Source organism: Thalassophryne amazonica, chromosome 6 (genome assembly GCF_902500255.1).
Source record: "Thalassophryne amazonica chromosome 6, fThaAma1.1, whole genome shotgun sequence".
NCBI classification, from domain to species: Eukaryota; Metazoa; Chordata; class Actinopteri; order Batrachoidiformes; family Batrachoididae; genus Thalassophryne; species Thalassophryne amazonica.
Genome location: NC_047108.1, coordinates 38943412 through 38969508, shown reverse-complemented (window position 1 = coordinate 38969508; position 26097 = coordinate 38943412). Strand labels below are relative to the sequence as shown.

Sequence of the window (26097 nt, the reverse complement as noted above, 5' to 3'; positions counted from 1 at the left end):
AAAAAAGTGGATTTGACGAGAAACGCTGGCAACAATGTAAATCCAATCAGAATACCAGCGGTGTACATCAGTCTGGTCACAGATTCAGTGTGTTGTTTGTTTAAGAAATGTGCAAGCTGACATCTTCCTCTTATATTTCTGGTTGTTTTTTTTTTTCTTTTTTTTTTTTTATGTCTGGTCAGTTTTAACCTGAGGAAGTAGTCCATGAGCCTAAAGCCCATTTTGAGCTCATCAGTAAAACCTAAGGTGACTAAACATCACTTATAATCCAGCCTCTATGTACCAAACACCTACACAAAATGTTGATCCTAAAAACAGGTTACTGTTTACAAATACTCTAATCATTTTGAAAACTATATCACATTATTTGCCTGATCATAAAAATTCCAAAAAGGTATCGTTTGGACTATCTATGACTAAATGTTATGGAGTTATGGGGTAAAAACAGCAAAAACAGTGACAAAGGTCAATTTCAACTTTTACAGGGGTCAAAAGTTAAAACTGTTCCAATTTTGTTAAAAAGTGATGCAAATGGTAGTGATGGTAGCTATAGGGTTGACTATAGGGTTTTAAAAAGCAATAGTTCTGAATATCTATGTTTGATTGTTATACAGCTATGTGGTTAAAAACAGCAGAAATGAGGACAAAGGTCAATTTTAGTTTGTACAAGGTTTAAAAGGTAGTTTTTCCCACTTTTGAGCTAATATGATTAATAAATGGGATAGTTTTGACTGTATTGAATGTTTGATCTCCAAAGTAAAGGTCAAACAAGTTCAATGATCACTGGATTCTATGACATAACATGATAACTCAACATAACATATGGTGCAAACTATTCCTTTTAAAAAATTAAAAAATTAAATTCCGATTAATTTTCGATTGAAAGAGCTCCGAGAAATAGTTATATTACTTAAAAAATGTTTAAGTTTAAGAAAATGCTGCTTTACAAGGTTAATCAAGTGATTCTAAAGATGTAAATTTACTTATCTGCTTTGCTCGTTCAGAGCTGGCTGGCAGTTTAGCGAAGCGCTGGTCAGTAGTCGGCAGATACTGCTGCTCCCCTCTTTTAGCTCCGGGTGATGGCGTAGCATGTGGGCTTGCGGATTTGAAGTACTTGACTTTCATTTTGCAGATTTTGCACACTGCATAAGTCATGTCAAGCTCCTTCTTATGCAGCAAATAATAAAATCCAAAATGCGCCCAAACATTTGCCTTCAGCAAAGACGGTGCTGGCTGAATTAGCTCTTCGTCCACCATGCTAAGCTGCAGCTCACAAATATTTGAAGCACGCCGGACTGTCCCCTCGCGGGGATGCTGTAGTACGGAAGCCGTTGCCTGACAAACAGTACACACAGCGAGTAAGCAAGAAAATGTAAAAAAAAAAAAAAAAAAAAGCTTTTTAAAAATCAATTCTTGGATCGATTTTTTCCGGCACCCCTAGCCACCATACATATTTTGTGTAGGCTAAAGTGTAGGAATGCTTGATTGTGAGTGTCGTTTAGTACCCTTAAGTGTTCTGGAAAACTGCCTTTATCCTGTGAATTAAAGGGAGGGAATGTTTGACTGCTTTTCTTACTCAGAGCAGCAACAGAAACTCATGTTTCAACTGATGTATGATGGCGTGTTGACAAGTGTGTGGAAGCAACCTATCCAACACAAAAACGCCAACATCTTGTATAAGTGTGATTCAATCACTGTGCAATAACCAGCTGTTACATAAACCTGAGCTCACATTACTAAATGCTAGTTTCTGAGTGCTGCTGTAGTGCACGTGTGCTGTTAACATGCAATAAAACTCCTTCACATCCTCTTTGACGCTGTCATACTGTCGCCGCTTCGGCATGTGCACGTTGGGACGCTCGTGTTTTATTTTACTGACACTCACATCTGGATCTGTTCTTGGGAGTTAAAATGTTGACGTCTGTTATTTCCACTTGGAATGCATCACACTAATGGTGTGAAACAATGTAGCAGGAAAAGCAAACGATCACGAGGTTTCAGCACACGGACAACACAATAGCAGGAAGATCACAGGGCTTACAAAGGGCAAAGGTCATGTAACCCTCCAAGCAGAAGGTGCAAAATCATCATTGGAAGTGGGAAGAGTGGAGAGTTTTGTTATGCCGGATGTCAGAAAAGGTGATTTGTAACAGAACCACAGAGGCATTTTACGCTTTCCAAAAACAAGTTTTTTAAAAAAAGCCAACTTTTCAGAGATAACTGTCCAAACAAGCCTATAAAAGAAAAAACAATGTATACTGTTACAAATACGAGGTGGATGTGCACTGAAGTACCTTGTTACCACAACACATGCACACGATCTGCCACACACACACACAACAACAACAGATGTGTAAATACAGCTTTAGAATAAATGTCCCGCCTCTCCATCACAAGACAAACGTGTTGCAGAGACAATAAATAGCTGAAATAATGAAACTCCAGGTTCAACTCTAACATCTATGTGAATCGTGGTTCTGTTCAATAACAAAAAAAACAAGTAACAAAGGTCACACACTCCTCAGTGACTGCAAGTGTAGGAAAATAATTTCTATGCTACAACAATATGCTACATAACAGTAATATCAATCACTGACATAAAACCAAGACAACAGTGCCACCGTGTGGCTCATCTGTCTTCATTCAAACAGACTGGACCTTGAAACCCCGCACAAAACTTACCGAATGACCAAAGATAGATGATGTTTTCCCAGGTGGCTTGCTTACATCATAATCAAATCAAAGATATGATGCAAAACAGGTTTTGTTCAATAGCTGAATATTCTGGCTTCACAAAACATAAACAAAAGAAATTCCACCAGTTTTATGACTGTGCCCCCAGACCAGTTACAAGAAAAATAATAATAACAATAATGGAATCACTCAGCATTGAGGGCAAAGCTAGTTTGGTCTATAAATATTTGGACAGTGAATTTTTGTTTCTTTATATATATATATATATATATATATATTTTTTTTTTTTTTTTTTTTTTTTTTCTGACATTTTACCTCTGTATAATTCAGCATTTCATTTCAAGCAGTTGTACAAAAATGTCACATTAATCATTTAAAAACTGCACTCATTCTTAGACACAGTCTATCTATTTTCAGAGCCCATAAATAACTGGACAAACTAAATCAGGGTTCTTTTTTATGCAAGTCATTTTTACAGCCAGTTCTCTTTAGACATCAGGGAATGTACACATATTTCAAAGTCACTGACTATTTCTCTGACTTAATTTATATCAAGCGACTGTGCAAGAAAGAATCAAGTGAGGAAAGCCACCTAGGCTTCTGCAGCTGACATTGGAGAAACTGAACATGCAACTTCATTCTGATGATGAATGGATGATTTTCTTCAAAAGAAGCCATGAAATGTCAGGTAAGTTTCCCTAAAGGTAAAACTGACCTAAAAGAAGGTAGAGCAGGGTGCTAAACGGGATAAGGAGTTGGGGTACAAATGCGTAGACTTAGTTTGTCTCCCAGTCACACTACCTGTTTGTGTCCTTGGACAAGATACTTCATCTGCATAGTTTCAGTCCACCCAGCTGTACTATAGCTCGGTACCAGCCTTGGCTAGGGAAGTAACCTGAGACAGACTGGCATCCCATCCAGGAAGAGTCACCGACTCATCTGCTTCACATTACAGACCCCAGAGATAAGTACACAGGCACCAAAGGGTCTCAGGCACCATACAGAACTTGACCTGATCGGTGTTCTTGTTTGAAAATCTTTCTCTGTTCTGCTCCAGTGGGAAGCTGTGACTGGTGATGCAACAGACAAAGACTGTACGATGCAGCTTGTCTGATCACAGACACAGAAGCCTTTCACTCCTTGGTGGCTTTTCCTCACTAGTCTTTTTGTTAATCAGTTTTGAGAACTGCCTAGTCCAGACAGATTTACCAAACAGTACCATACTTTTTACATTTCTCAATAAAGTTCAAGACGTGACTTGGAAATGTTCATGTGTCTTTCACCTGACTTGTCTCAAGAAAACTCTCTGTAAAAGTGATTGTAAGATTGTAAGATTATTTGTAAGAACAATAATCCTTATATTTAATTCATCCAATTACTTACGGGCCCTGAAAATGGAGACACTGTGTATGCAAATGATCACAGTTCCTAAATGATTAATGCAATATTTTTTGTTCAACCCCTTCAAGTAAAGCTAACGGTGGACAAGATGACCATATTTTAATTGTTTCATTTTAACTCTACTGTCACTGTCACTGTCCAAACAGTTAGGGATCTGACTGTATGGAATCATGTTGTTGTTTGAATTTCTAAAAATACAAATGACTCTGAAGTTAAGTGAGTTCTTACAGACCTTAACGAGCTGACGGACTCGATTAATTGAAAAGAACCATGGAGTCCAACAAAAGTTGCCACTGAAACAATGGAAGGGATATTTAAGTCCCCAAATAATCCAACAGAATGTAGGAAAACATGTCTGTTGTTCCCAACCAGCTGTTTCCAAAATATTAAGTGCAAACAATATCATTAATGGCACCAATTAATTGTAGTTTGTTTGAGGTAAGTTTCACAGAGCCAGAATGTTCAGCTCAGTGTTTCCTCTAGGATTTTCATTAGCAGCGGATGCAGGGCAGACTGCACTCTCCAACTCATGTACAACTAACTAATGTTTTTACACTATTGACGGTTCCCAGCATCACCTGTACTTGTCAGCAGAGGAACAATAGCTGTGGAAATGTGCATACGGCAGCCAGGGTTTTTGCATGACGCACCGCACATGTCCATGGTCATTTCACTTTTGATACAGCTGAACATTAGCGTGGAGACGGACATACGAGGGCTGTCAATAAAGTAACGGTCCTTTTTATTTTTTTCAAAAACTATATGGATTTCATTCATATGTTTTTACGTCAGACATGCTTGAACCCTCGTGCGCATGCGTGAGTTTTTCCACGCCTGTCGGTGACGTCATTCGCCTGTGAGCACTCCTTGTGGGAGGAGTCGTCCAGCCCCTCGTCGGAATTCCTTTGTCTGAGAAGTTGCTGAGAGACTGGCGCGTTGTTTGATCAGAATTTTTTCTAAACCTGTGAGACACATCGAAGTGGACACGGTTCGAAAAATTAAGCTGGTTTTCAGTGAAAATTTTAACAGCTGATGAGAGATTTTGAGGTGATTCTGTCGCTTTAAGGACTTTTCACGGTGCGACACGTCGCGCTGCGCTCTCAGGCGGCGTCATCAGCCTGTTTCAAGCTGAAAACCTCCACATTTCAGGCTCTATTGATCCAGGACGTCGTGAGAGAACAGAGAAGTTTCAGAAGAAGTCGGTTTCAGCATTTTATCCGGATATTCCACTGTTAAAGGAGATTTTTTTAATGAAAGACGTGCGGACGGATCCGCGCGTCGGGACGCAGCCGACGCGGTGCGGCGGCACAGGAAAAACACCTCCGTGTTGATAACCATTTGTAAAATCCAGGCAGCTTTTGATGGCTTTCAGTGGAGTGAGTATATGAGAAATTGTTTAACAGGCAGGACATGTTCCAACTTGTCCTTAAGGCTTCCAACAGAGGTGTTTTTCCTGTGGCGGAGCGTCGCGGCGGCTGCGTCCCGACGCGCGGACCCGTCCGCACGTCTTTCATTAAAAAAATCTCCTTTAACAGTGGAATATCCGGATAAAATGCTGAAACTGACTTCTTCTGAAACTTCTCTGTTCTCTCACGACGTCCTGGATCAATAGAGCCTGAAATGTGGAGGTTTTCAGCTTGAACAGGCTGACGACGCCGCCTGAGAGCGCTGCGCGACGTCTCGCACCGTGAAAAGTCCTTAAAGCGACAGTCTCACCTCAAAATCTCTCATCAGCCGTTAAAATTTTCACTGAAAACCAGCTTAATTTTTCGAACCGTGTCCACTTCGATGTGTCTCACAGGTTTAGAAAAAATTTTGATCAAACAAAGTGCCAGTCTCTCAGCAACTTCTCAGACAAAGGAATTCCGACGAGGGGCTGGACGACTCCTCCCACAAGGAGTGCTCACAGGCGAATGACGTCACCGACAGGCGTGGAAAAACTCACGCATGCGCACGAGGGTTCAAGCATGTCTGACGTAAAAACATATGAATGAAATCCATATAGTTTTTGAAAAAAATAAAAAGGACCGTTACTTTATTGACAGCCCTCGTATGCCAGGTTTTTGTGCATACGCAGCCTTTGTACATGAGGCCCTGTTGAATATTTAAATCGGAGAGTGAAATGTTAGAAAACCAGCACCATGGCAGCACTGAGCGGTGCCTGTTAGCTCTCCTCACTTACAAAATAGAGTGAGACTGACTCTGTCAGACACACAAGATGGAATATTTTATAGAAAACCTTACCAGGTGAACTGACAAATGTACTTCTGTAGAGTATTATGATCCTGGGTTTGTTTTGACGTCAGCGCGTGTGCTGATGAAGTATCTTTGTGCCCGCTCATCTTACAGAAACCAATGTGCACCTATCAACGGCAACAACAAAATGTTTCTTGAGGAAATGGCAGCTACTGAAATAAAATTATTTTGTGTCACATTTGTGATTATGTTTATGTGCACAGTAACTAAGCTGGGTGAACATCTGCTACTGGTGGTGATTCCACAAGTTCTGCCAGGTTGACTCAGTGAAAAGCTTTAACAGATAAAGCCCATGACATTCCGCAGTTCGTGGTCCACAGCAACCACACCCAGTGAGGGTGAAGAGGCGGAGCTGATCAGGTGTCCACAGCGGGCAGCGGTTCTTTAGAGTGGTCATTGTACATGAACGTCTGTTCGATGTTGAAGTCTGGGGGCAGATGGTCCTTGTGGATCTCCATATGTGACGACACTAGTTTCACTGTGGAGAAGTAAAGGCCGCAGATGGTGCAACGGTACATGAGCGCGCCGGCGTGCGTCTTCAGGTGGCAGATCATGGTGGAACGGCCGCGGAAGAAGCGCAGGCACACCTTACATTGGTAGGGCTTCTCCCCCGTGTGGATACGGAGGTGATAGGTGAATTCCCCTGAGTGGGCAAAACGTTTTCCACAGTAACGACACCGGTACCATTTCCCACGGGCGCCTTCTGATGTGGCACCTGTAGCCACGCCCCCATCCTGCACTGAATTCCCATTGGTCAGGACTCCCGAGGACAAGCTGTGGACTGGGCCTTGAAAATACTTGTCTGGTATGCTGAAGCCCATTCTGACACCCAAACCCAGATTGCTAATTTTAACGAGGCCTCCGATCTCATGAGGAGAAGAGGAGGAGCAGGAAGAGGCAGGGCACTCTGGAGACTGGTCAGGTTTCCGTTTGCCCAACCTGCTCTGGCTTCCAGCTCCTCCACCGGTGCTCAGAGACTCGGTGGTGTGCAGGCTGAGGTGGTACTGAAAGGCAGAGGAGGACTGGAACGTCTGAGGACACAGAAAGCAATGCAACTCCTCCACTCCTGCTCCTGCTGTGCCTCCTCCAACTTTAGACCTCAGGGCCGACTGCTCCCTCTCCTTAGCCGATGCCTCTTCAGCGTGCACAGTCATGTGCCTGTCCAGAAGGGAGCGCTCTACGAAGCAGTGGGCACAATGTGGGCAGGAGAACACAGGCACACAGAGGTGAGTGAGGGCGTGCCATAACAGGGAGCACAGGGACACCTGGGGAAGGCGGCACACACCACAGCTCAGGCTCCGAGGACACACGTGGCCCAGCATGTGGTCTCTGACAGACTGGAGAGGACGACCACACAGGAAAAAAAAATAAAATTAAAAATACATGTGCGAGAAACTCCTGCCAGCAACAGTGATATATTTTGTATTTCTAAGTCACTTTTTTTAATCCAAGGACAATTTGCATTTCATCATGTTTTGTGAAACAAACAATCCACAGATATAAAGCTACAGTATGTAAGATTTAGTGTCATCTAGTGGTGAGGTTGCAGATGGAATTATGCCGTTGCTAGTCATGATTTTGTTTCCCTTTACCTTCTCACGCTTTGGCGATGATGATTTGTGCACCCTTGCATTTTCTTGTAATAAAATATGTATGATCCTCCATTTTCCAAAAAAACAAAACAAAAAAAAAACCCCAAAACAAATAGAATTCTAAAACTTGCTAGGCTGCATTCCTTTTTTCCCAGTCTTCCAGCTGTGCTGCAAAATGCAAAAGGTGGCTCAAGTATGACCCTTTTAATCTACTGTATCAATATGGCTCTCCAACATGGCAGCCTCCATGAGGGTACCCACTCCCCGTGGATATGAAGGGCTCATTCTGAGCACATGAAAACACATCGATTCATTGTTGCAGGTGAATATGCATGAATTAATATTTACTTATGAACGCTACATTCCATTTACGCTAACCAACGCTCCTAAATCCTGCACACTGTAGCTTTATATTTCATATCACTAAAGGGACTCTGTGTTGTGGACGTGTCCCTGTGACATCACAGTAGTGGACAAAAATTAAAGAGGATCACATACCTGAAAGCATAAATGATGCTTGATATCTACTACATTCTATTGAAAAATGTGAAGATATTAAAGGATTAAACTTTATAGAAGGATTATATATTATACATTATATACAGACAGTGTTGCTACTGTTACTTTGAAAAGTTAAAAGTTATTAGTTACTTTTTACTTTTACTTCATTAGCAGCTGTGGACAACTTGTTGGCAGCTGCTGAATGTAACTAATAAAGTAACTAGTACTCTAACTTGGTTATTTTTAAGATTGAGTACTCAGAAAAATAACTATTAATTACTTTGCTGATTACTCAATTTTAAGAGTAACCAAGTTAGATTACTAGTCACTTTATTAGTTACATTACTTATTAGTTACAAGTTGTAGGCAGCTGCTAATGAAGTAAATGTATAAAGTAATTAAAAGTAACTTTTCAAAGTAAATGTGGCAACACTGTACATAGAGACTCAAAGTCCTATCCGGTGTCGCTGACTGAACGGTCCTGTTGTGTGTTGGGGGGGTTTGGCTGGACAAGGTTGGGTTGTTTTGTGTTTATTTTCCTTCCCAGGTGATTTGGGGCTGTTCTCTGAGGAAAACGTGCTGCAGAAGAGTCTCTCTCCTCTGTTACGATGATTGGCTGCACCTGTTGCATTCTCGTGCGGCTCTCTATCAGGACAATCCACGACACCTGTGATGTTCACGTGCAGATCTGAGGACTTCCAGCTAGTACCAATGTAGTGATGAAGAACTACATTTAAACCAGCAGTGAGTTGAATAAGATTGCCGGAGAATACGACCTTGGGACGACTGTGTGGGGACGCTGAGGGCCGTTTCAGAGTCTGACATCGCGCCTGTGAAGGAGGACGAGGGTGAGAGGCAAACGTTGTCAGCACACGACAGAGGTGAATATTCTGAAAAGTTTATCCATGAATGTAAATTGGCGTTTATACGCTGCTGTAAGTAATTATTGGTGTAAATTGGTTGGCGTGCTCCTCACGGCAGTGGCGTGCGGATTAATGATCCTCCACTAGCTGTGAGCAGCAGCCTCTTTGAACTAAGTTTGAAACCAGACCTAAACATGTAGCTGATAAGTTTGCCTCTAAACAATATTTCGTAGTAATAAGTGTTGAATAATCTCATCTCTGTTCCTCCTTCGCAGAGTACAGTCTGAGAAAGTCACCTGGGGGGGGGGGGGGGGGGGGGGGGGGGGGTGCTGGTGGAACTCCTGAGTCCTGAACGTTCGGACTCCGACTGTTGAGACGCTGAGAGAGCACGCCGCCTTTTCACCTCACCAGAACTTTAATTATTTAGTATTTCATGTATAGCACAAAGGGAGAAAAATAAATGTGTTTTCTTTTTGGAACTGCTTCTGATTATTTCATGCTGGGTTCAGTCAGATACTGGACCGCTCCTCAATCCGCGTCTTATCCATAACAGGTCCCCCCTAAAAATCAGTCTGCCTTGCCTTCACTGCACATGCGTCAGCTGCGGTTCACCGATTATCACCTCCTTTCTGCTTAAAACTGCACTCCAGTCATCATCTATCTCAGCAACAGATATCTGAAGCTTTTGTACAACAATCATCTCCACATAAATTCAGCATTATTTCATCATAAAAGACAGAGGAAGCGATCAGAGCGCCACAGCAACCAGATGAGCTGCTGCTGATACGCTCACTGCGACTGTCATTTCAAAGCTTCAGTAGGGACTCACCGATTATCATCTCGTTTTCTGCTTAAAACAGCCTTGTTTTTGCTTAAAACTGACTTAATAATCATAATCACATTATTCCCTTTGATCGCTTTGGGTGAAGAGAGTCTGACTCGGATGAGCTGCTGTGGTCTCAAATGACGCATGTGCAGTGGAGGCAGGGTGGACAGATTTTTAGGTGGAGACCGTTCGGTCTGCGACACCAGCTTTAAAATAAACATGTTTACTCCAAGAAGAAAATAGCAAACACTCATGCAGTGAAAGCCAACATTTGTGTGATTATATTACACTAGCTGAGTTACCTGTTCTACGCATGGGTAATAGAGAAGAATTTTAGCCATGTCATTGTATATTTCATGTCACTTTAGTTAAGGTGCAGTAAGTTGCACTGCATTGTGGGTATGTTGTCATTATTAATATTCATAGAGAAATTTGTGACATTCATGAGACTCAAGTGAATGATGATAAAAGGTGATAGCATGTCAATGCTCTGATGTGCTGTACACACGTACATTTTAACTGAAAACATGCACGCTTCAAGTGGCACACTGTGCACGCACTGGTCCATTCGGATTGTAATTAAAGTGCACCCTAGCCAGCCGCAACTACGTAGTAAGTAAAGTGTGATGCTTGCTACCTGACGTGAGTACCACGTGAACTGTGAAAATAAGGGCTCCAGTGAGCGGGTCATGATGTAATAAATAAGGCTGACTGTGTGTATGTATGTTTGCACACATATGCATTTAAGGGCCCCAGTGACCTCCCCCTTGGTGACCCCAGTCACTATAGCAAGTTTGGTGTCAACTGCTTGAGTACTGTGGTTGTACATAGCGAACACACACACGCACACACGTGGTCAGCTTTACATATTAGATTTTGTGAAAAATTTGAATAGTGTTTAGTATTTTTGGGTAAAACAGTCAATGTTATTATTTCAGTGGAATGTTAAGTAAATTGATTTTCTACCACATAAGACTGCAAACAGTCAACAGTTACTTTTTTCCTTGCAACTGCCTCCGTTTGCTCGGAGTCACCACAGTGGATCCGGTACAGATCCACATTAGGCCGGATGCCCATCCTGTCACATGTCACATATACAGTGCATCCAGAAAGTATTCACAACACTTCACTTTCCCACATTTTTTATGTTACAGCCTTATTTCAATATGGATGAAATTCACTTTTTTACCTTCAAAATGCTACACATGTACAAAAAGGTTTTTTTTTTTTTGTTTTTTTTAGATTTTTGCTAACTTATTAATAGTAATAATAATAATAATAATAATAATAATAATAATAATAATAATAATAATAATAATAATAAAAACTTAAGAACTCACACACACCTAAGTCTTTGCCATGAAGCTCAAAATTGTCTACATATAAGGTCCCACAGCTGACAGTGTATATCAGAGCACAAACCAAGCATGAAGTCAAAGGAATTATCTGTAGACCTCTGAGACAGGATTGTCTTGAGGCACAAATTTGGAGAAGGGTACAGAAACATTTCTGCTGCTTTGAAGGTCCCAATGATCACAGTGGCCTACATCATTTGAGGCACAAATTTGGGGAAGGGTACAGAAACATTTCTGCTGCTTTGAAGGTCCCAATGATCACAGTGGCCTACATCATCTATAAATGGAAGAAGTTCAAATCCACCAGGACTTTTCCTAGAGTTGGCTGCACATCTAAACTGTGTGATCGGAAGAGAAGGGCCTTACTCAGGGAGGTGACCAAGAACCCGATGGTCAGTCTGTCAGAACTCCAGCATTCCTGTGTGGAGAGAGGAGAACCTTCTAGAAGGACAACCATCTCTGCAGCAATCCACCAATCAGGCTTGTATGTTTGAGTGGCCAGACAGAAGCCACTCCTTAGTAAAAGGCACATGGCAGCCCACCTGGAGTTTGCCAAAAGGCACCTGAAGGACTCTCAGACCATGAGAAACAAAATTCTCTGGTTTGATGAGACAAAAATTGAACTCTTTGGTGTGAATGCCAGGCGTCATGTTTGGAGGAAACCAGGAACCATCCCTACAGTGAAGCATGGTGGTGGCAGCATCATGCTGCAGGGATGTTTTCAGCAGCAGGAAATGGGAGACTAGTCAGGATTGAGGGAAAGATGAATGCAGCAATGTACAGAGACATCCTGGATGAAAACCTGCTCCAGAGCGCTCTTGACCTCAGACTGGGCGACAGTTCATCTTTCAGCAGGACAATGACCCTAAGCACACAGCCAAGATATCAAGGAGCGGTTTCAGGACAACTCCGTGAATATCCTTGAGTGGCCCAGCCAGAGCCCAGACCTGAAACTGATTGAACATGTCTGGAGAGATCAGAAAATGGCTGTGCACCGATGCTCCCCATCCAACCTGATGGAGCTTGAGAGGTGCTGCAAAGAGGAATGGGCAAAACTGCCCAAAGACATGTACACCAAGCTTGTGGCATCATATTCAAGACGACTTGAGGCTGTAATTGCTGCCAAAAGTGCATCAACAAAGTACTGAGCAAAGGGTACATTGCCATGCTATGTATTTATGTACATGTGATTTCTTTTTTTTTGGGGGGGGGGGGGGGGGGGGGGGTTGTAAATTTGCAAAAAAAAAAATTCAAACACCTTTTTATCTTGTCATTATGGGGTGTTGTGAATAGAATTTTGAGGGGAAAAAATGAATTTACTCCATTTTGGAATAAGGCTGTAACATAAAATGTGGAAAAAGTGAGGAGCTGTGAATACTTTCTAGATGCACTGTACATGTACTGTACCATGAATTTAAGAAAAAAAAATTGCATTGTTAGATGCAATTGTGACCCATAATTATTTCAAAGCAAGTGTTGAATTGTTAAATATATACGCCGACTCAAATCTTACATCAAACCACACGTTTCTTAATTTGTCAGCGTACCACAGCTGCTGAAATGCAAGTATATTAGTGGTGGACATGACTAGATTATCACCATCATTTAGACAAGGTGTGAGATTCAGCCTGATATACTGGCATGAAACAAGTACAAATCTTTTCCATCCTGCAAATTTATATTAAAAATGGGCTAATGTTATTTTTGCTGCTCAAATTTGATTAGGATTTTATCTTAATAAAGACAGCAGTGTGGAGACGTAACAGCGGTGCAAAGATTGTCAGAAAACTCCAACTAAATAATTGTGCAGTTATTCTATTATTTGTAAAGTTTCATGTTGATTGTTGTAGTGAGAATTTTATAGTTTGTTAAAGTTTCATAAAACTTATGTCCATAAGTGATGGTGATGTCAAAATTAAGTAAACTTGTAGCACCATAATGTGGTCACCCTAAAAGGCACTTGTGGTGCTGTTGCCATCTAGCGTTACAATTTGCTTAATTGGACAGCGCAGTCTCGTTTGAGAGCGGGCGCTAAAGGGGCAAAATAAGACGCATATGACGTAATTTCTCTACTTCCGAGATCAGAAACACAACACTTTCTCTGAGTTTTTACATGCAAACAAAGTGAAAAAAATGCAAAGAAAAAGTGACGATGCAGTGGAAAGTGGACATGTGTTGCGGTTTGTTTATGACCTGGAGCTCATTTGCCTCGTCTTCCCTTCTTCACTGGGAGCCGAAAAAACTGCACTTTTCGCGACTGGTTCGGTGATTGCAGCCGAAAACAAAACAGTACACCATTTTCCCGTGTGAAGTTATGCTGTATATATATTGTGCAACGGGTGTGGCTGTCCCCATAAGTGGTCATATTATGCAGGGTTCAATTGAAACTGCGCTGCCCTATTTCTTGTTTTTTTTTTTTGTTTTATTTTGTCACTCCACAGCTGTGATTGCACACAAGCACCTCGACTTCTGTTTCAGAAATGTTTTTTCCTGCTCTTCCTCTCTGTACCTATGATGAGTCCACACCTTTCATGCTTCAAGTGTATGTTTGAATGCAGCGCCGCCGTTCGGCATAAGCAGACTACGCAGCCTGCGTGGGGCACCAACCATGTTGCACTAGTTTGCAGGACCTCCAATTGACAGAAAAATGTGTTGAAATTATTACATTATTACATTTCAAAATCAGTATGAATTATTTATGAATAGGCCCATCGTTTTTGTCTTTAAACATCGTGTAGGCCCCTACCCCATTACTTAATTGGGGCAAATAAACAGTTTTTTTTTTTGCCTAATATAAAGCCCCCATCCACCCCCGCCCCGATTCCCTGAAATGGTACAGCCCTGTTTGCGTCTTTCTCTGTTCGCTGTGTCGCCTAACCAGGGTTGCCAGATGTGACGATTTCCAGTCCAATAAATGCTCAAAAATGCATGGAGGCACTAAATCTTGCGCAATTTGAACTGAATTTTAAAATGTGTGTGGCAATTCTATATAAAAAACTCGTCTGGTGCCATATTTTTACCCTAAACAAACCAATTGGATGGGAAAACACCCAATCTGGCAACCCTGCGCCTAACTGACGTAGCACTGCTAGCCCACATTCAATTCTGACACGAGACGACAAGTTGCCACTATGCCACAATTAAACAATGAAGCGACAGCAGGAGTCTGGAGCTGAAAAATGGAGGAAAAAGAAACAAAAAGATGATGCCCGTGCATCCCTTGCTGGTAAGTACGTGTTAAAGGTTTAAATTGTTTTGATTACTTAATGTTCAGCTAGGTTGCGTTGGCTTTGCTGATTTGATGTAGCTTTAAACGCTAAACTAATCTGGATATTACAAGGCATGTGGCACGTTTGCAAATAGTTGGGCAGTGTAGTTTGAAGATTTTGAGTGCCTTATAAGTCAACAAAGTTCTAGTTAGCCGTCAGTGCACTACTTAGGTCCAAATCTATTCTGCCTGACAACATGATCAGACAGCAACTATAAATGTATTTAAATTTATAAATTTATACTTATTATAACATTGTAAATGTTCATTGCTATATGTGTATTGTGTAATGTGAATTTTAATAAATAGTAACGGTTTGAGTAGAACCTTTGTGTGTGTGTGTGTGTGTGGGGGGGGGGGGGGGTTCTCTTGTATGGGGGTGGGGGTCTCCCTAACCAGTTATGCTTAGGGCCTCCAAAACCTTAGCAGTGGCCCTGTTTGAATGTCAGCCTACAATAATTTACAACAGGCTACTGATCCTGGATTCTTTCAATTTGAAGACAGGACTGTCTGCAGGAGGGAACCTGATTCTACAAATATCTTAATTTAGAACTTATGGGACTCTAAAAATAGTTCCAGCTTAAAAAAATACACTTTCAGCCAGAAATCTGTGCTTGTTTCAGAGATATGCGTATCCAAAATTGGCTGCACAGGAACATATGTAATTCCTGAGTGTCAAAAACAGGCACAACACCCCTTTTTTAGGGCTCTGTCACACCTTGACGATTCAGCCAGCGTATACCGACCGTATTAAAAATGTTGGCATACGCTGACGTGTGTATAATAAATTATGCAGCTGTCACACTTTTACGATTTATCCACCGTATGCTGACAGTCCCGTTTCCACGGAGTGGTTTGGGTCGGTACTGCACGGTATGGTACGGATGGGAATAGTTGTCAGGCTTGGTTTGCATTTCCACCACCGGTGAACATTTAAATACTGATGAGCACATCATCAAGCCCGCGTACACTGTCACGAAACATCTCTTCTTCACCTGGAGGCAAAACAGTAATTTAACATTATTTTATTTTTGTCTTGGTGGATCACGGGATTTATTTTCATCGCGTGCAGAATGCTGGTGAGTGGACTGATGGCTGTGGTAAACGCTGCTGTGAATGAATGAATGAATGAAGCACGGTGACTCGACTTTTAAAGTGCCGGTCGCAGTCTGATCGGTTCCCGTCTGACTGATCAGACAGGGCAGCAATATAAGCAATATAAGTCTAGTAACCGTGGAAACCTTGGGGAATCCCCCTGGCAGATCTATGTGCAAGCATTCTATGGTGTGCCATGAATCATATGAATGCAGTGTGTGCACACAATTAAAATGAAATTGTCATTTCAGCACAAGAAATGCACTGAGGCGCCACAAAAGTTCAAGCCATGCAATGTGACACGATGGACGCGAATGAAGCGACGCGATGACCAATTAGGGACTGGAAATGTAGTGACATGGAGATGTCTGGAGTTTATACTTGATATGAACATGTCCTGTCTCTGGCAGCCAGCCTGTGAGCAGGACTTATGTCCCTTTTGTCCTTTATTTCACAATTATGACAGAGTTTGAGGGGAGAGCGAGCAGTAGCACCGCAGCAGCGGCAGCAGCCGTTTTTTTTTCCCCACGTGCGCACGCGAACGAATTGTCCGTGAAGATTATTTTATTTATTAACTACACAGATGTATAATAAAACAAATGGTGACTGGTTTATAACACAATTATGACAGAGTTGGAGAGAAGAGCGAGGAACTGCAGCGGCAACCTTTTTTTTTTAAATTGTTCACATGTGCGCGCGCGAATGGGACAGGAGGTCCTCAAACTGCATCCTGGAGAGGCGGAAGTACCGCTGAAAGCGGCCGTCATCCAGACGCAGCTCCTGCAGCAAATAAGGAAACTCCCCAAATTGGGAACGTCTCATGAGGATGTTGTGAACCCAGGGACGGCGCGCTGGCAACGTTTGTCAGCTTTCCACAACAAATGGAGCACAGCAACTCGCTCCGTGTGATCAAGGTCCACCATGTTGACTTGACTGACAACTGGAGCCGGTGAGCGGACTGGAAGCTCCTCCTATTTGATGACGCATTGGGGGGAATTTCTGCAGCGAAAGCAGAGTGACACACCGGGCAATGGTGGTGCGTCCATCGCCAGGCGAGAGACGCAAATTTGTGGCGTCACGTGTCGTGTGGTGTAAACGCGGCATAATGGTATGCTTCAGTGTCTCAAACATGGACGCTCGCAATAGTCAATGTAATATCTTCCATAGTTTGAGCATACACAAACTTTAAAGTTTAGTGTCACTGTCTGTTGTTTGACTATAGCCCAGGTCTGGGTGTCCATGACAACTGCCACAGAAAATTTCAGGCCTCTAAGTCCATTATTTGCCGAGATATTCTACTTTGAACATGGGTCCAGAAATGATGGCCATAATTTTTGCCTAAAAAAACGGCAGACCACATGCACATTAAATTGGCCATATCTCAGAAACTACTTGGCCTGCAGGCCTCAAACTTCAAATTTGTTGTTCTTAATAGTCTGGGAATATTTTATTAAAATTTAAAGAAAATCTGAGACAAAGTGCATGAGGCCCCTCAAATATTCGTTGAATTGACATGGAATGACCCGTAACAAAAAAGCTTGACAGAAAAGACACTCGCAGATGGCATTCAATATATCTTTTGGGAATACCATGAGAAACCTTTAATTTGTATCAGGATGTCTTATGATTTGAGTAAACTGTCACAAGTGCATAACCTCTTATGCAAAGTTACTGCATGTAGGTACGTGCACTGCATATTTATGCAAACACAATTAACCGATTCAATTCTTTTGACCTTACATCTGCAAAAAACAAGATAAAAATCCTGCAGACCGGAGTACTGACCTGGAAGTCTTTGCTGAGGGTTTTGTTGCACACTGCACACTGCAGCTCAGAACCTTGGCTGCTGCTGGTTAGCGCCACCTGGGGGATGGTATAAGTGGAAGCTGTCTGACGGTGGTGACAGAGTAGCTTCTTCTGACTACAGAACTGTAAGTGACACACGTCACAGGTGAAAAGCTGCACCCCGACATGGACGAGGGAGTGGGTGACACCAGCGTCTCTGTCTGGGAAGGAAGCCCCGCACACCCTGCAGAGACCTTGCTCTGTGAGGTGACTCTCCCCGTGTCTTCTGACGGCATCAGGCTTTGCTGGAAACAGCGCTGCACACACTTTACATGACACCATGCTGCCTGTCACCTGGAGGAGTGAACAAATTCATGCCTTTTACATGTTAACTGCTTATTTTTAGAGCCCAACCCATATAGAATCTTTTGGGGGCCGATACCAATACTGATATTTGGGACAAAAAAATGTATAATACCAATACATGCTGATATATACAAAAAAATGGAAATGAATCCTAAAATTTCATTATCAAACTCTTATGACAAACAAATGTAATTGAGGCTTGATGTTCACAGTCTAAACACGAAACGTACGCAACTTTGACGGCACCATGCTGCTTTCACTTGAACTGGTAGTCACTGCGTCCCATCACTCAGCATTTACATAAAACAAACTTCTCATCTATTTTAGCCACGCCTAGCTGGTGGCATAGTGACCACTTTCTTGTCACTGTATAATGCTCACTGATTGAACATGGCAGCTGGTCACTTTGTCACCATCTCTTGTAGCTAATGTGGCCAAGTGGTGATGAGGGTCCCAGGCTTGCTTGACAGCATTGTTTTCAATGCTGTCAAAACTGCTCTCTGCTGGACAAGGTAAATAATGACATCACTTCTAACATCCAAAGCCTTTTACTGCTTTGTTTATTCAGTAAAATAAAAGTTTTCATATAAGCAAAAATAATGCCAATACCGACATGTTCGTGAAAGGCTCATATTGGCTGATATTATCGGCCATCTGATAAATCGGTCGGGCTCTACTTATTTAATTGATGAAAACATTAAAAATACTACCTCGCTACTGGAGTTCCCTCTCTCGCCGTTCTCCACACATACAAGGTCATCTTCATCATCCTCTTCATCTCCCTCCTCTATGTAGTTCTCGTCATCGCTCAGCTCGATGATCTCACTTGCTAGTTGCCTCCACTGCTCCTCGTCTGCTCCCTCTAACGTCCTGCTGGTTTGAAGCACACCTCGTTCCTCCTCATTTTCTCCAAACATAAGTGAGCTGTCCTGCTCCGAATTCCCACCCTCCACTGCTCCCACCTGCAGGCTCTCCAGTGGCTCTCTTGATGATGAGGTAGGAGTGCATGCCTCAGTTCCAATCTGAGCTGAGGAGTCAGGGAAGGAGCAGGAGTCAGACGGTGCAGGGTCACTGCTCTGAGGCTCTGTGCCCCCTGTGCTCTCTGGACCTGTTGTTTGATCATTTCTGTCGCCTTCATTTCCCTCCTGTTTGTCTTCTTCCAGCTGTTGCTCAGTCTTCAGTTCGATCACAGCACCCGCGGGACGTACGCTGTCATTGTGACTGGCATGGCTGCTGGTTGAAATGCTGCGTCTCCGTGACAGCTGATCTGCTGTCATCAGTCCATAGCCCACAGCAGACCCGACATCTTCTGCCTTCAGATCCAGAGACAGAGGATCAGTGAAGCCTTCACAGTTCACTCTGGGTGTCCTGGCTTGAAAAAGCGGTGAGGGAGCAGCAGCAGGGGTCGGCGCAGCAGATGGACCAGCTGATGAAGACAGTGAGGAGCAGGAGGCAGCAGAGGAGCACACAGATGAAGCTGACACAGACACAGCCATGGTGGAAGCAGCAGGCACTGCGACCACGTTCGAGTCCAGAGGCAGCTCGTCAGCACTGTTCTTACAGTTTGCCGACACAGAGGCCTGCAGGTCAGGAAAAGTAGTGTGACAGGCCTTGACGAGTTCACTGACACCCAGCCGCTCTGCCAGCTCGTACAGCACCCCGACATCAATTAGATCAGTCAACACATCACCAGTGTACACAAACGTCAGCACCTTCTCAAAGTTGGCAGGGGAAATAAACTCCAAAGAGACCGCTGTGGGGGAGGTCGCCGGACCCTCGGCAAACAAATTACGGAAGTACGTCCCAGAGCAGGCCAGCACGGCACGGTGGGCTGCAAATGTACGGTTGCCAACTTGTAGCAGCACATCACAGTAGTGACGTGACTGGCGACAGCGGTTGAGCTCAGTAAGAAGGCTGGAGGCGTGTCCGGGACCCTGCAGCCGGATCCTCATTCCTGCTGATGCTGCTGATGTGCAGGTGACAGTCCAGCTGAAGAAACAGACAACACAATCACTACATCAGCACGTGCAAGATGAATGTTTGAGAAGCAAACTTTGGTTTTGAATATACATACTTTCTGATTTGTGCTTAACTTTAGCCTGCCATTGTCTTTCTCAAACATTTTCTTAACCCACCACAGTTAGAGTGCTCTTTCCCACAAATTACAATTAACTTTAATCAAATCTTTCATCCTAACAAAAAGAGGCCACTTTAACACTATTAAAAATTATCACTGTATCACTTCACTTCACTTTATTTGTGTCCCCCATGGGGCAATTAGTTTTGCAGCTTGAGAATACATTAAAAGCACATGACACACAGAACACATATCAGTACCATGGTGCAGCATCACAAACAATGAATGTGTCAATCATTCACAGTTATTGACTGGGTCAATTAGTCATGCAAATCAATTAATTCTAAGCAGCTTAATGTGCACACTGCAGGAGACCAATTACAGATTTATTTTTTACATCTGTCAACCATTCATGTACAAGATACCAGTTTGCAACCTATTACTACTAAACTCAGATTACATGCTACTGACCAAATTAAAACCTATTTAATGCATCCTGATTCCGATTTGATTTTTGGAACCACTTCATGCTACATTTTGCTTACTGACAAGTAGTTCTTAGACAACCCCTGCCAAAAATTATGGAATCACCGGCCTCGGAGGATGTTCATTCAGTTGTTTAATTTTGTAGAAAAAAAGCAGATCACAGACATGACACAAAACTAAAGTCATTTCAAATGGCAACTTTCTGGCTTTAAGAAACACTGTAAGAAATCAGGAAAAAAAATTGTGGCAGTCAGTAACGGTTACTTTTTTAGACCAAGCAGAGGGAAAAAAAAAATATGGAATCACTGAATTCTGAGGAATAAATTATGGAATCACCCTGTAAATTTTCATCCCCAAAACTAACACCTGCATCAAATCAGATCTGCTCGTTAGTCTGCATCTAAAAAGGAGTGATCACACCTTGGAGAGCTGTTGCACCAAGTGGACTGACATGAATCATGGCTCCAACACAAGAGATGTCAACTGAAACAAAGGAGAGGATTATCAATTATTTATCAATTATTTTTTTCCTCAGAATTGAGTGAGTCCATATTTTTTTCCCTCTGCTTGGTCTAAAAAAGTAACCGTTACTGACTGCCACAATTTTTTTTCCTGATTTTTTATAGTGTTTCTTAAAGCCAGAAAGTTGCCATTTGAAATGACTTTAGTTTTGTGTCATGTCTGTGATCTGCTTTTTTTCTACAAAATTAAACAACTTGAATGAACATCCTCCGAGGCCGGTGATTCCATAATTTTTGCCAGGGGTTGTATGTCCATACTCAGAATATTGTGGGATTTTTAGGATGTGTAACATGAAAGCAAACTCAACCACATTTAAGTGTTAAACGTCAACTACAAACCAATAATACACAATAATCACCTTTAAATAAATAAAAGGAGAAACTCATCCATATTCAAGAAGCTAGTTCAAGACTCTGTCTTTGAATCTGTATAGCGCACACAGTGTAAAATATAGGCCTAGAACACAAATCCATTTGGGCTGTGTCCAAGTCTTTGTCACTATCTTTAAAGACATGTGATCTGAGTCCAAAGGTGAGCACAGTGTAGGGATGGATACTGTTAAGATTTAACGGTATTACTATTCTTAACACTACTACTTAACGGACTGGTACTTTAACAGTATTCTTATAGGTACTTTTGCTTTGAGAAAGAGTGCCCTTCCACACACCACAATAACAAAGTATATCATTAAAAGTTACAGAGTTTAGCATTATTCTGATGAGATTAGTTTATATGAGGAGGTGAGTCATGTAATATTTACACTGAGAATAGCACAGGATAAGAGAGCTTGCTATAAATGACAAGAGTGAACAAACAACCCAGATGCATGGCCATTACATGCTCATTATTCATGTGATCCTATCACAATCCTGCAAATATTAATCATCCTACAAAATCCTACTACTTATCACAGAAAAATACACAGGTATCTTTCATTGTTTCAGCATCACCACCCTCCACACCAACAACTGTATGGTTGGGTGCACACAATAGATTAGGGTATGAACAAAATTTAATGGGCACGTTTGTTGTCAGAATCCCTCTAATTATCACTGACAGATTTTTTTTTTCTTCAAAGTTTAAATCCTGACGCGCTGATATAGCGTGTCCATAGAAAAGGAGGCTGTAGAGCACCAGTTAGTAGCACTCATTCATGTCCTGCACAGCAGCTTAATTAGCTGCTGTTCTACTAAACATCACATAGACCACATTATTAAGAAACACTAATTTATAGAGTTTTATTGTTTGTTTTAAAATGACACTGACTTCATCAGCACATATGTCTGTTGTGAAACAAGAGTTACTGAGAAGGACTTAAAAGCACCAACAGATAGCATGAACGGTGTGAGAGCGTTACTTGAGAATCATGTGCAGTGCAAAAATATATCTGAAGGTTAATGTCTGACGTTTTACGATGGTACAAGTCAAAATCTGTTGACTGAGCAACTCCACACATTCTGACATCTTCAGTGATGAAAATAAGTATTTGAACACCCTGCGATTTTGCAAGTTCTCCCACTTAGAAATCATGGAGGGGTCTGAATTTTCATCTTAGGTGCATGTCCACTGTGAGAGACATAATCTAAAAAAAAAAAAAAAAAAAAAAAAATCCAGAATCACAATGTATGATTTTTTTAATAATTTATTTGTATGCTACTGCTGCAAATAAGTATTTCAACACCTGAGAAAATCAATGTTAATATTTGGTACAGTAGCATTTGTTTGCAATTACAGAGGTCAAACGTTTCCTGTAGTTTTTCACCAGGTTTGCACACACTGCAGCAGGGATTTTGGTCCACTCCTCCACACAGATCTTCTCTAGATCAGCCAGGTTACTGGGCTGTTGCTAAGAAACATGGAGTTTGAGCTCCCAGATTTTCTATTGGGTTTAGGTCTGGAGACTGGCTAGGCCACTCCAGAACCTTGATATGCTTCTTACGGAGCCACTCCTTGGTTATCCTGGCTGTGTGCTTTGGGTAATTGTCATGTTGGAAGACCCATCCACGACCCATCTTCAATGCTGTAACTGAGGGAAGGAGGTTGTTCCCCAAAATCTTGCAATACATGGCCCCGGTCATCCTCTCCTTAATACAGTGCAGTCGTCCTGTCCCATGTGCAGAAAAACACCCCCAAAGCATGACGCTTCCACCCCCCATGCTTCACAGTAGGGACGGCGTTTTTGGGATGGTACTCAGCATTCTTCTTCCTCCAAACACGGTGAGTGGAATTAAGACCAAAAAGTTCTATTTTGGTCTCATCTGACCACATAACTTTCTCCCATGACTCCTCTGGATCATCCAAATGGTCACGGGCAAACTTAAGATGGGCCTGGACGTGTGCTGATTTAAGCAGGGGAACCTTCCGTGCCATGCATGATTTTAACCCATGTCGTCTTAGTGTATTACCCACAGTAACCTTGGAAACAGTGGTGCCAGCTCTCTTCAGGTCATTGGCCAGCTCCTCCCGATTCCTCACCTTTCTTAGGATCATTGATACACCACGAGGTGGGATCTTGCAGGGAGCCCCAGTCCAAGGGAGACTGACAGTCATGTTTAGCTTCTTCCATTTTCTAATAATTGCTCCAACACTTGAACTTTTTTCACCAAGCTGCTTGGCAATTGCCCCATAGCCCTTTCCAGCCTTGTGGAGGTCTACAATTTTGTCTCTGGTGTCTTTGGACAGCTCTTTGGTCTTAGCCATGTTAGCAGTTGGAGTCTTACGTGCTTCTAATTTATAATAATAAGTGGAGTGGAGGTGGACTTTTTAGAGGCGGACTAACAGGTCTTTGAGGGCCAGAATTTCTGGTGATTGGCAGGTATTGAAATACTTATTTGCAGCAGTAACATGCAAATAAATTACTAAAAAAAATCATACATTGTGATTTCCAGATTTATTTATTTTTTAGATTATGTCTCTCACAGTGGACATGCACCTAAGATGAAAATTTCAGACCCCTCCATGATTTTTAAGTGGGAGAACTTGCAAAATCGCAGGGTGTTCAAATACTTATTTTCCTCACTGTATGTCAGATTCTGACATCTTCTATTGAAAGCGATGATTGACATAACTGAAACAGAAAGCCCATGCTGTGTGCATTCATGTGGATGACAATGCTGCAAGCATTTAGGGGGGTGGGGGTGGTCATGCTCCTGGATAGAGTAGTGAAAATGCATGTACCATAATGCCTGAGCCTGTTGGTACTTTGGTCTTTAACAATTTAGTCCCTTTATTCATGGGCATTTTGTTGGTGAATCATGAAATTAACCAGGCACACGGCTCTGTTGCATTGAATGAATGGAAGTGTAAGTTGTGGAGAGGTTTCCTGGTGGGCAAACAGATCTGTGTAGACAAGGCAAGTGAGCATCACCTGGCAAAAATGACATAATAATGGAAGTTTCTGTGACAGCTGGAAATACCTAGGTGAACACTGCATCCTTTAATGCCTATTACTACTCTGCTGTGTGAAGACTGTCCACTGACCACTGTGCATGAGCCATGCACATAAAGTACAGCTGTTTCAGCTAGTGTGAGATGGTTCTCACCCACGTAGATGATCCCATCTGCCAGCATAATTTTTTTTTATATAAATTATAAGTTGTTCATCTGTTATGTGCACTATCTGTGTGCTGTGATGCAGGTGGAGTGATCCTTCTTTGTCTGTTATAAGGTTGGAGTCTGTGATTAATGTAAGTAATGCGTTTTAGTATCAAACCATAGGTTGGTATGCATCTTAATAATGTATTAAACAGACACATTTTTGTGTAAATGTTTAATGTCTGGAAAATGTCGCAATGAAAAATGAATCCTCCCCTGTTCATCCACCCAGTGTCCACACAGCCCCAGCAGTGGGAAGGACGTAAAGCAGCATTACAACATAGTACACACCAGAGATATTATAGTGGCATTTTTTCATTAGTTATTTTGTAATCAAGCGTCTTTCATGTTCCTATCTGCGATATTGTGCTTTGGTTTGCTCAAAGTGTTTGTATTGTGAACCTGCTTAAAGTACATCTGAGTGCTGTGCTCATAAAATACCGCATAGTCACTGTGATATACTTTAGATCTGATTATATGTGATCTAAGGTGCAAATCTTTTCTTGTGACCGATAAACAAAAACTGCCAGCTTTGCACCTGAACACACCTCATTTTTTAGATGAAGGCACCCCTGGGTGCATTGATGTCCCATGTGCACAAGTACATATATTATGCAGCGAAAATTGGCACTGGGGGTGAAAATGACAACTGTGTGTAGAAACTAAAAGTGACACGTGTTGTGTACTGCTTTGCTTATGGTGTGAAATTGGAAACATAATATGCCATCTATTTTTTTTAGCTGTTAGCAATAATTTTCCAATCGATAAACACTGATCATTTTGGTTCTAATTTTAAGCCTTTATTTACCACACTGATTTATTCTCCAAAATTTGAGACTTGTGTCATATTTCAGGTGATGTTTTGAGTCTAAACTACAATAATACATTAAACAAAAATTTTAATTGTTTTATCCACTAATTCTTTGTATCTGCTTTTAAAAACATAAATCAGCAGTACTGTGTGTTGTAGTTCTATTTGTTCTTACATATTTATTACAACCATTCAAATTCTTTGGAAAGGTTTTTTTTGTTTTGTTTTGACCATAAATAATAAAGAGATATTAAAGAGTGGAGCTGGTTGAAAGTGGTGCTGTGTTTAAATGTGAACGTAAACGGCAGCGATTGAAAGGGTGCTTTAAAAACTACCAACAACGAATTCAAACATTTTAATATTTACCCTACAAAAAGGTAAACCTGTGCCTAATGCACATCCCGTGTGTTCACTCTTACTCACCCGGTAGCAGAGGATTAAGTGGACAGAAACAGTTTTATTTTCACACACAACACGGCGCTCATCAGCTCACAAGGAATGTTTTCATTAGCATTTTGGTCGCACGTCGCATGTTGGTGACGTTTGTCAACAAAGCACAGCGCACGCGCCCCCTGCTGTGTGAACGCGTCAGTACATCAAAGAGT

At 42.0% G+C, this 26097-nt stretch overlaps 1 protein-coding gene across 1 annotated transcript; it reads right to left on the bottom strand.

Annotated features, from left to right (window-relative positions):
* Nucleotides 1–6425: 6425 nt before the first annotated feature.
* Nucleotides 6426–26033, bottom strand: LOC117512062 (zinc finger and BTB domain-containing protein 39). Its single transcript, XM_034172020.1, has 4 exons — nt 25916–26033; nt 18713–19991; nt 17637–17990; nt 6426–7688 (listed from the first exon to the last, which is right to left on the bottom strand). The coding sequence occupies exons 2-4, from the start codon at nt 19952–19954 to the stop codon at nt 6708–6710; spliced, it is 2577 nt and encodes an 858-aa protein (XP_034027911.1). The 5' UTR covers nt 19955–19991; nt 25916–26033; the 3' UTR covers nt 6426–6707.
* Nucleotides 26034–26097: the final 64 nt, after the last annotated feature.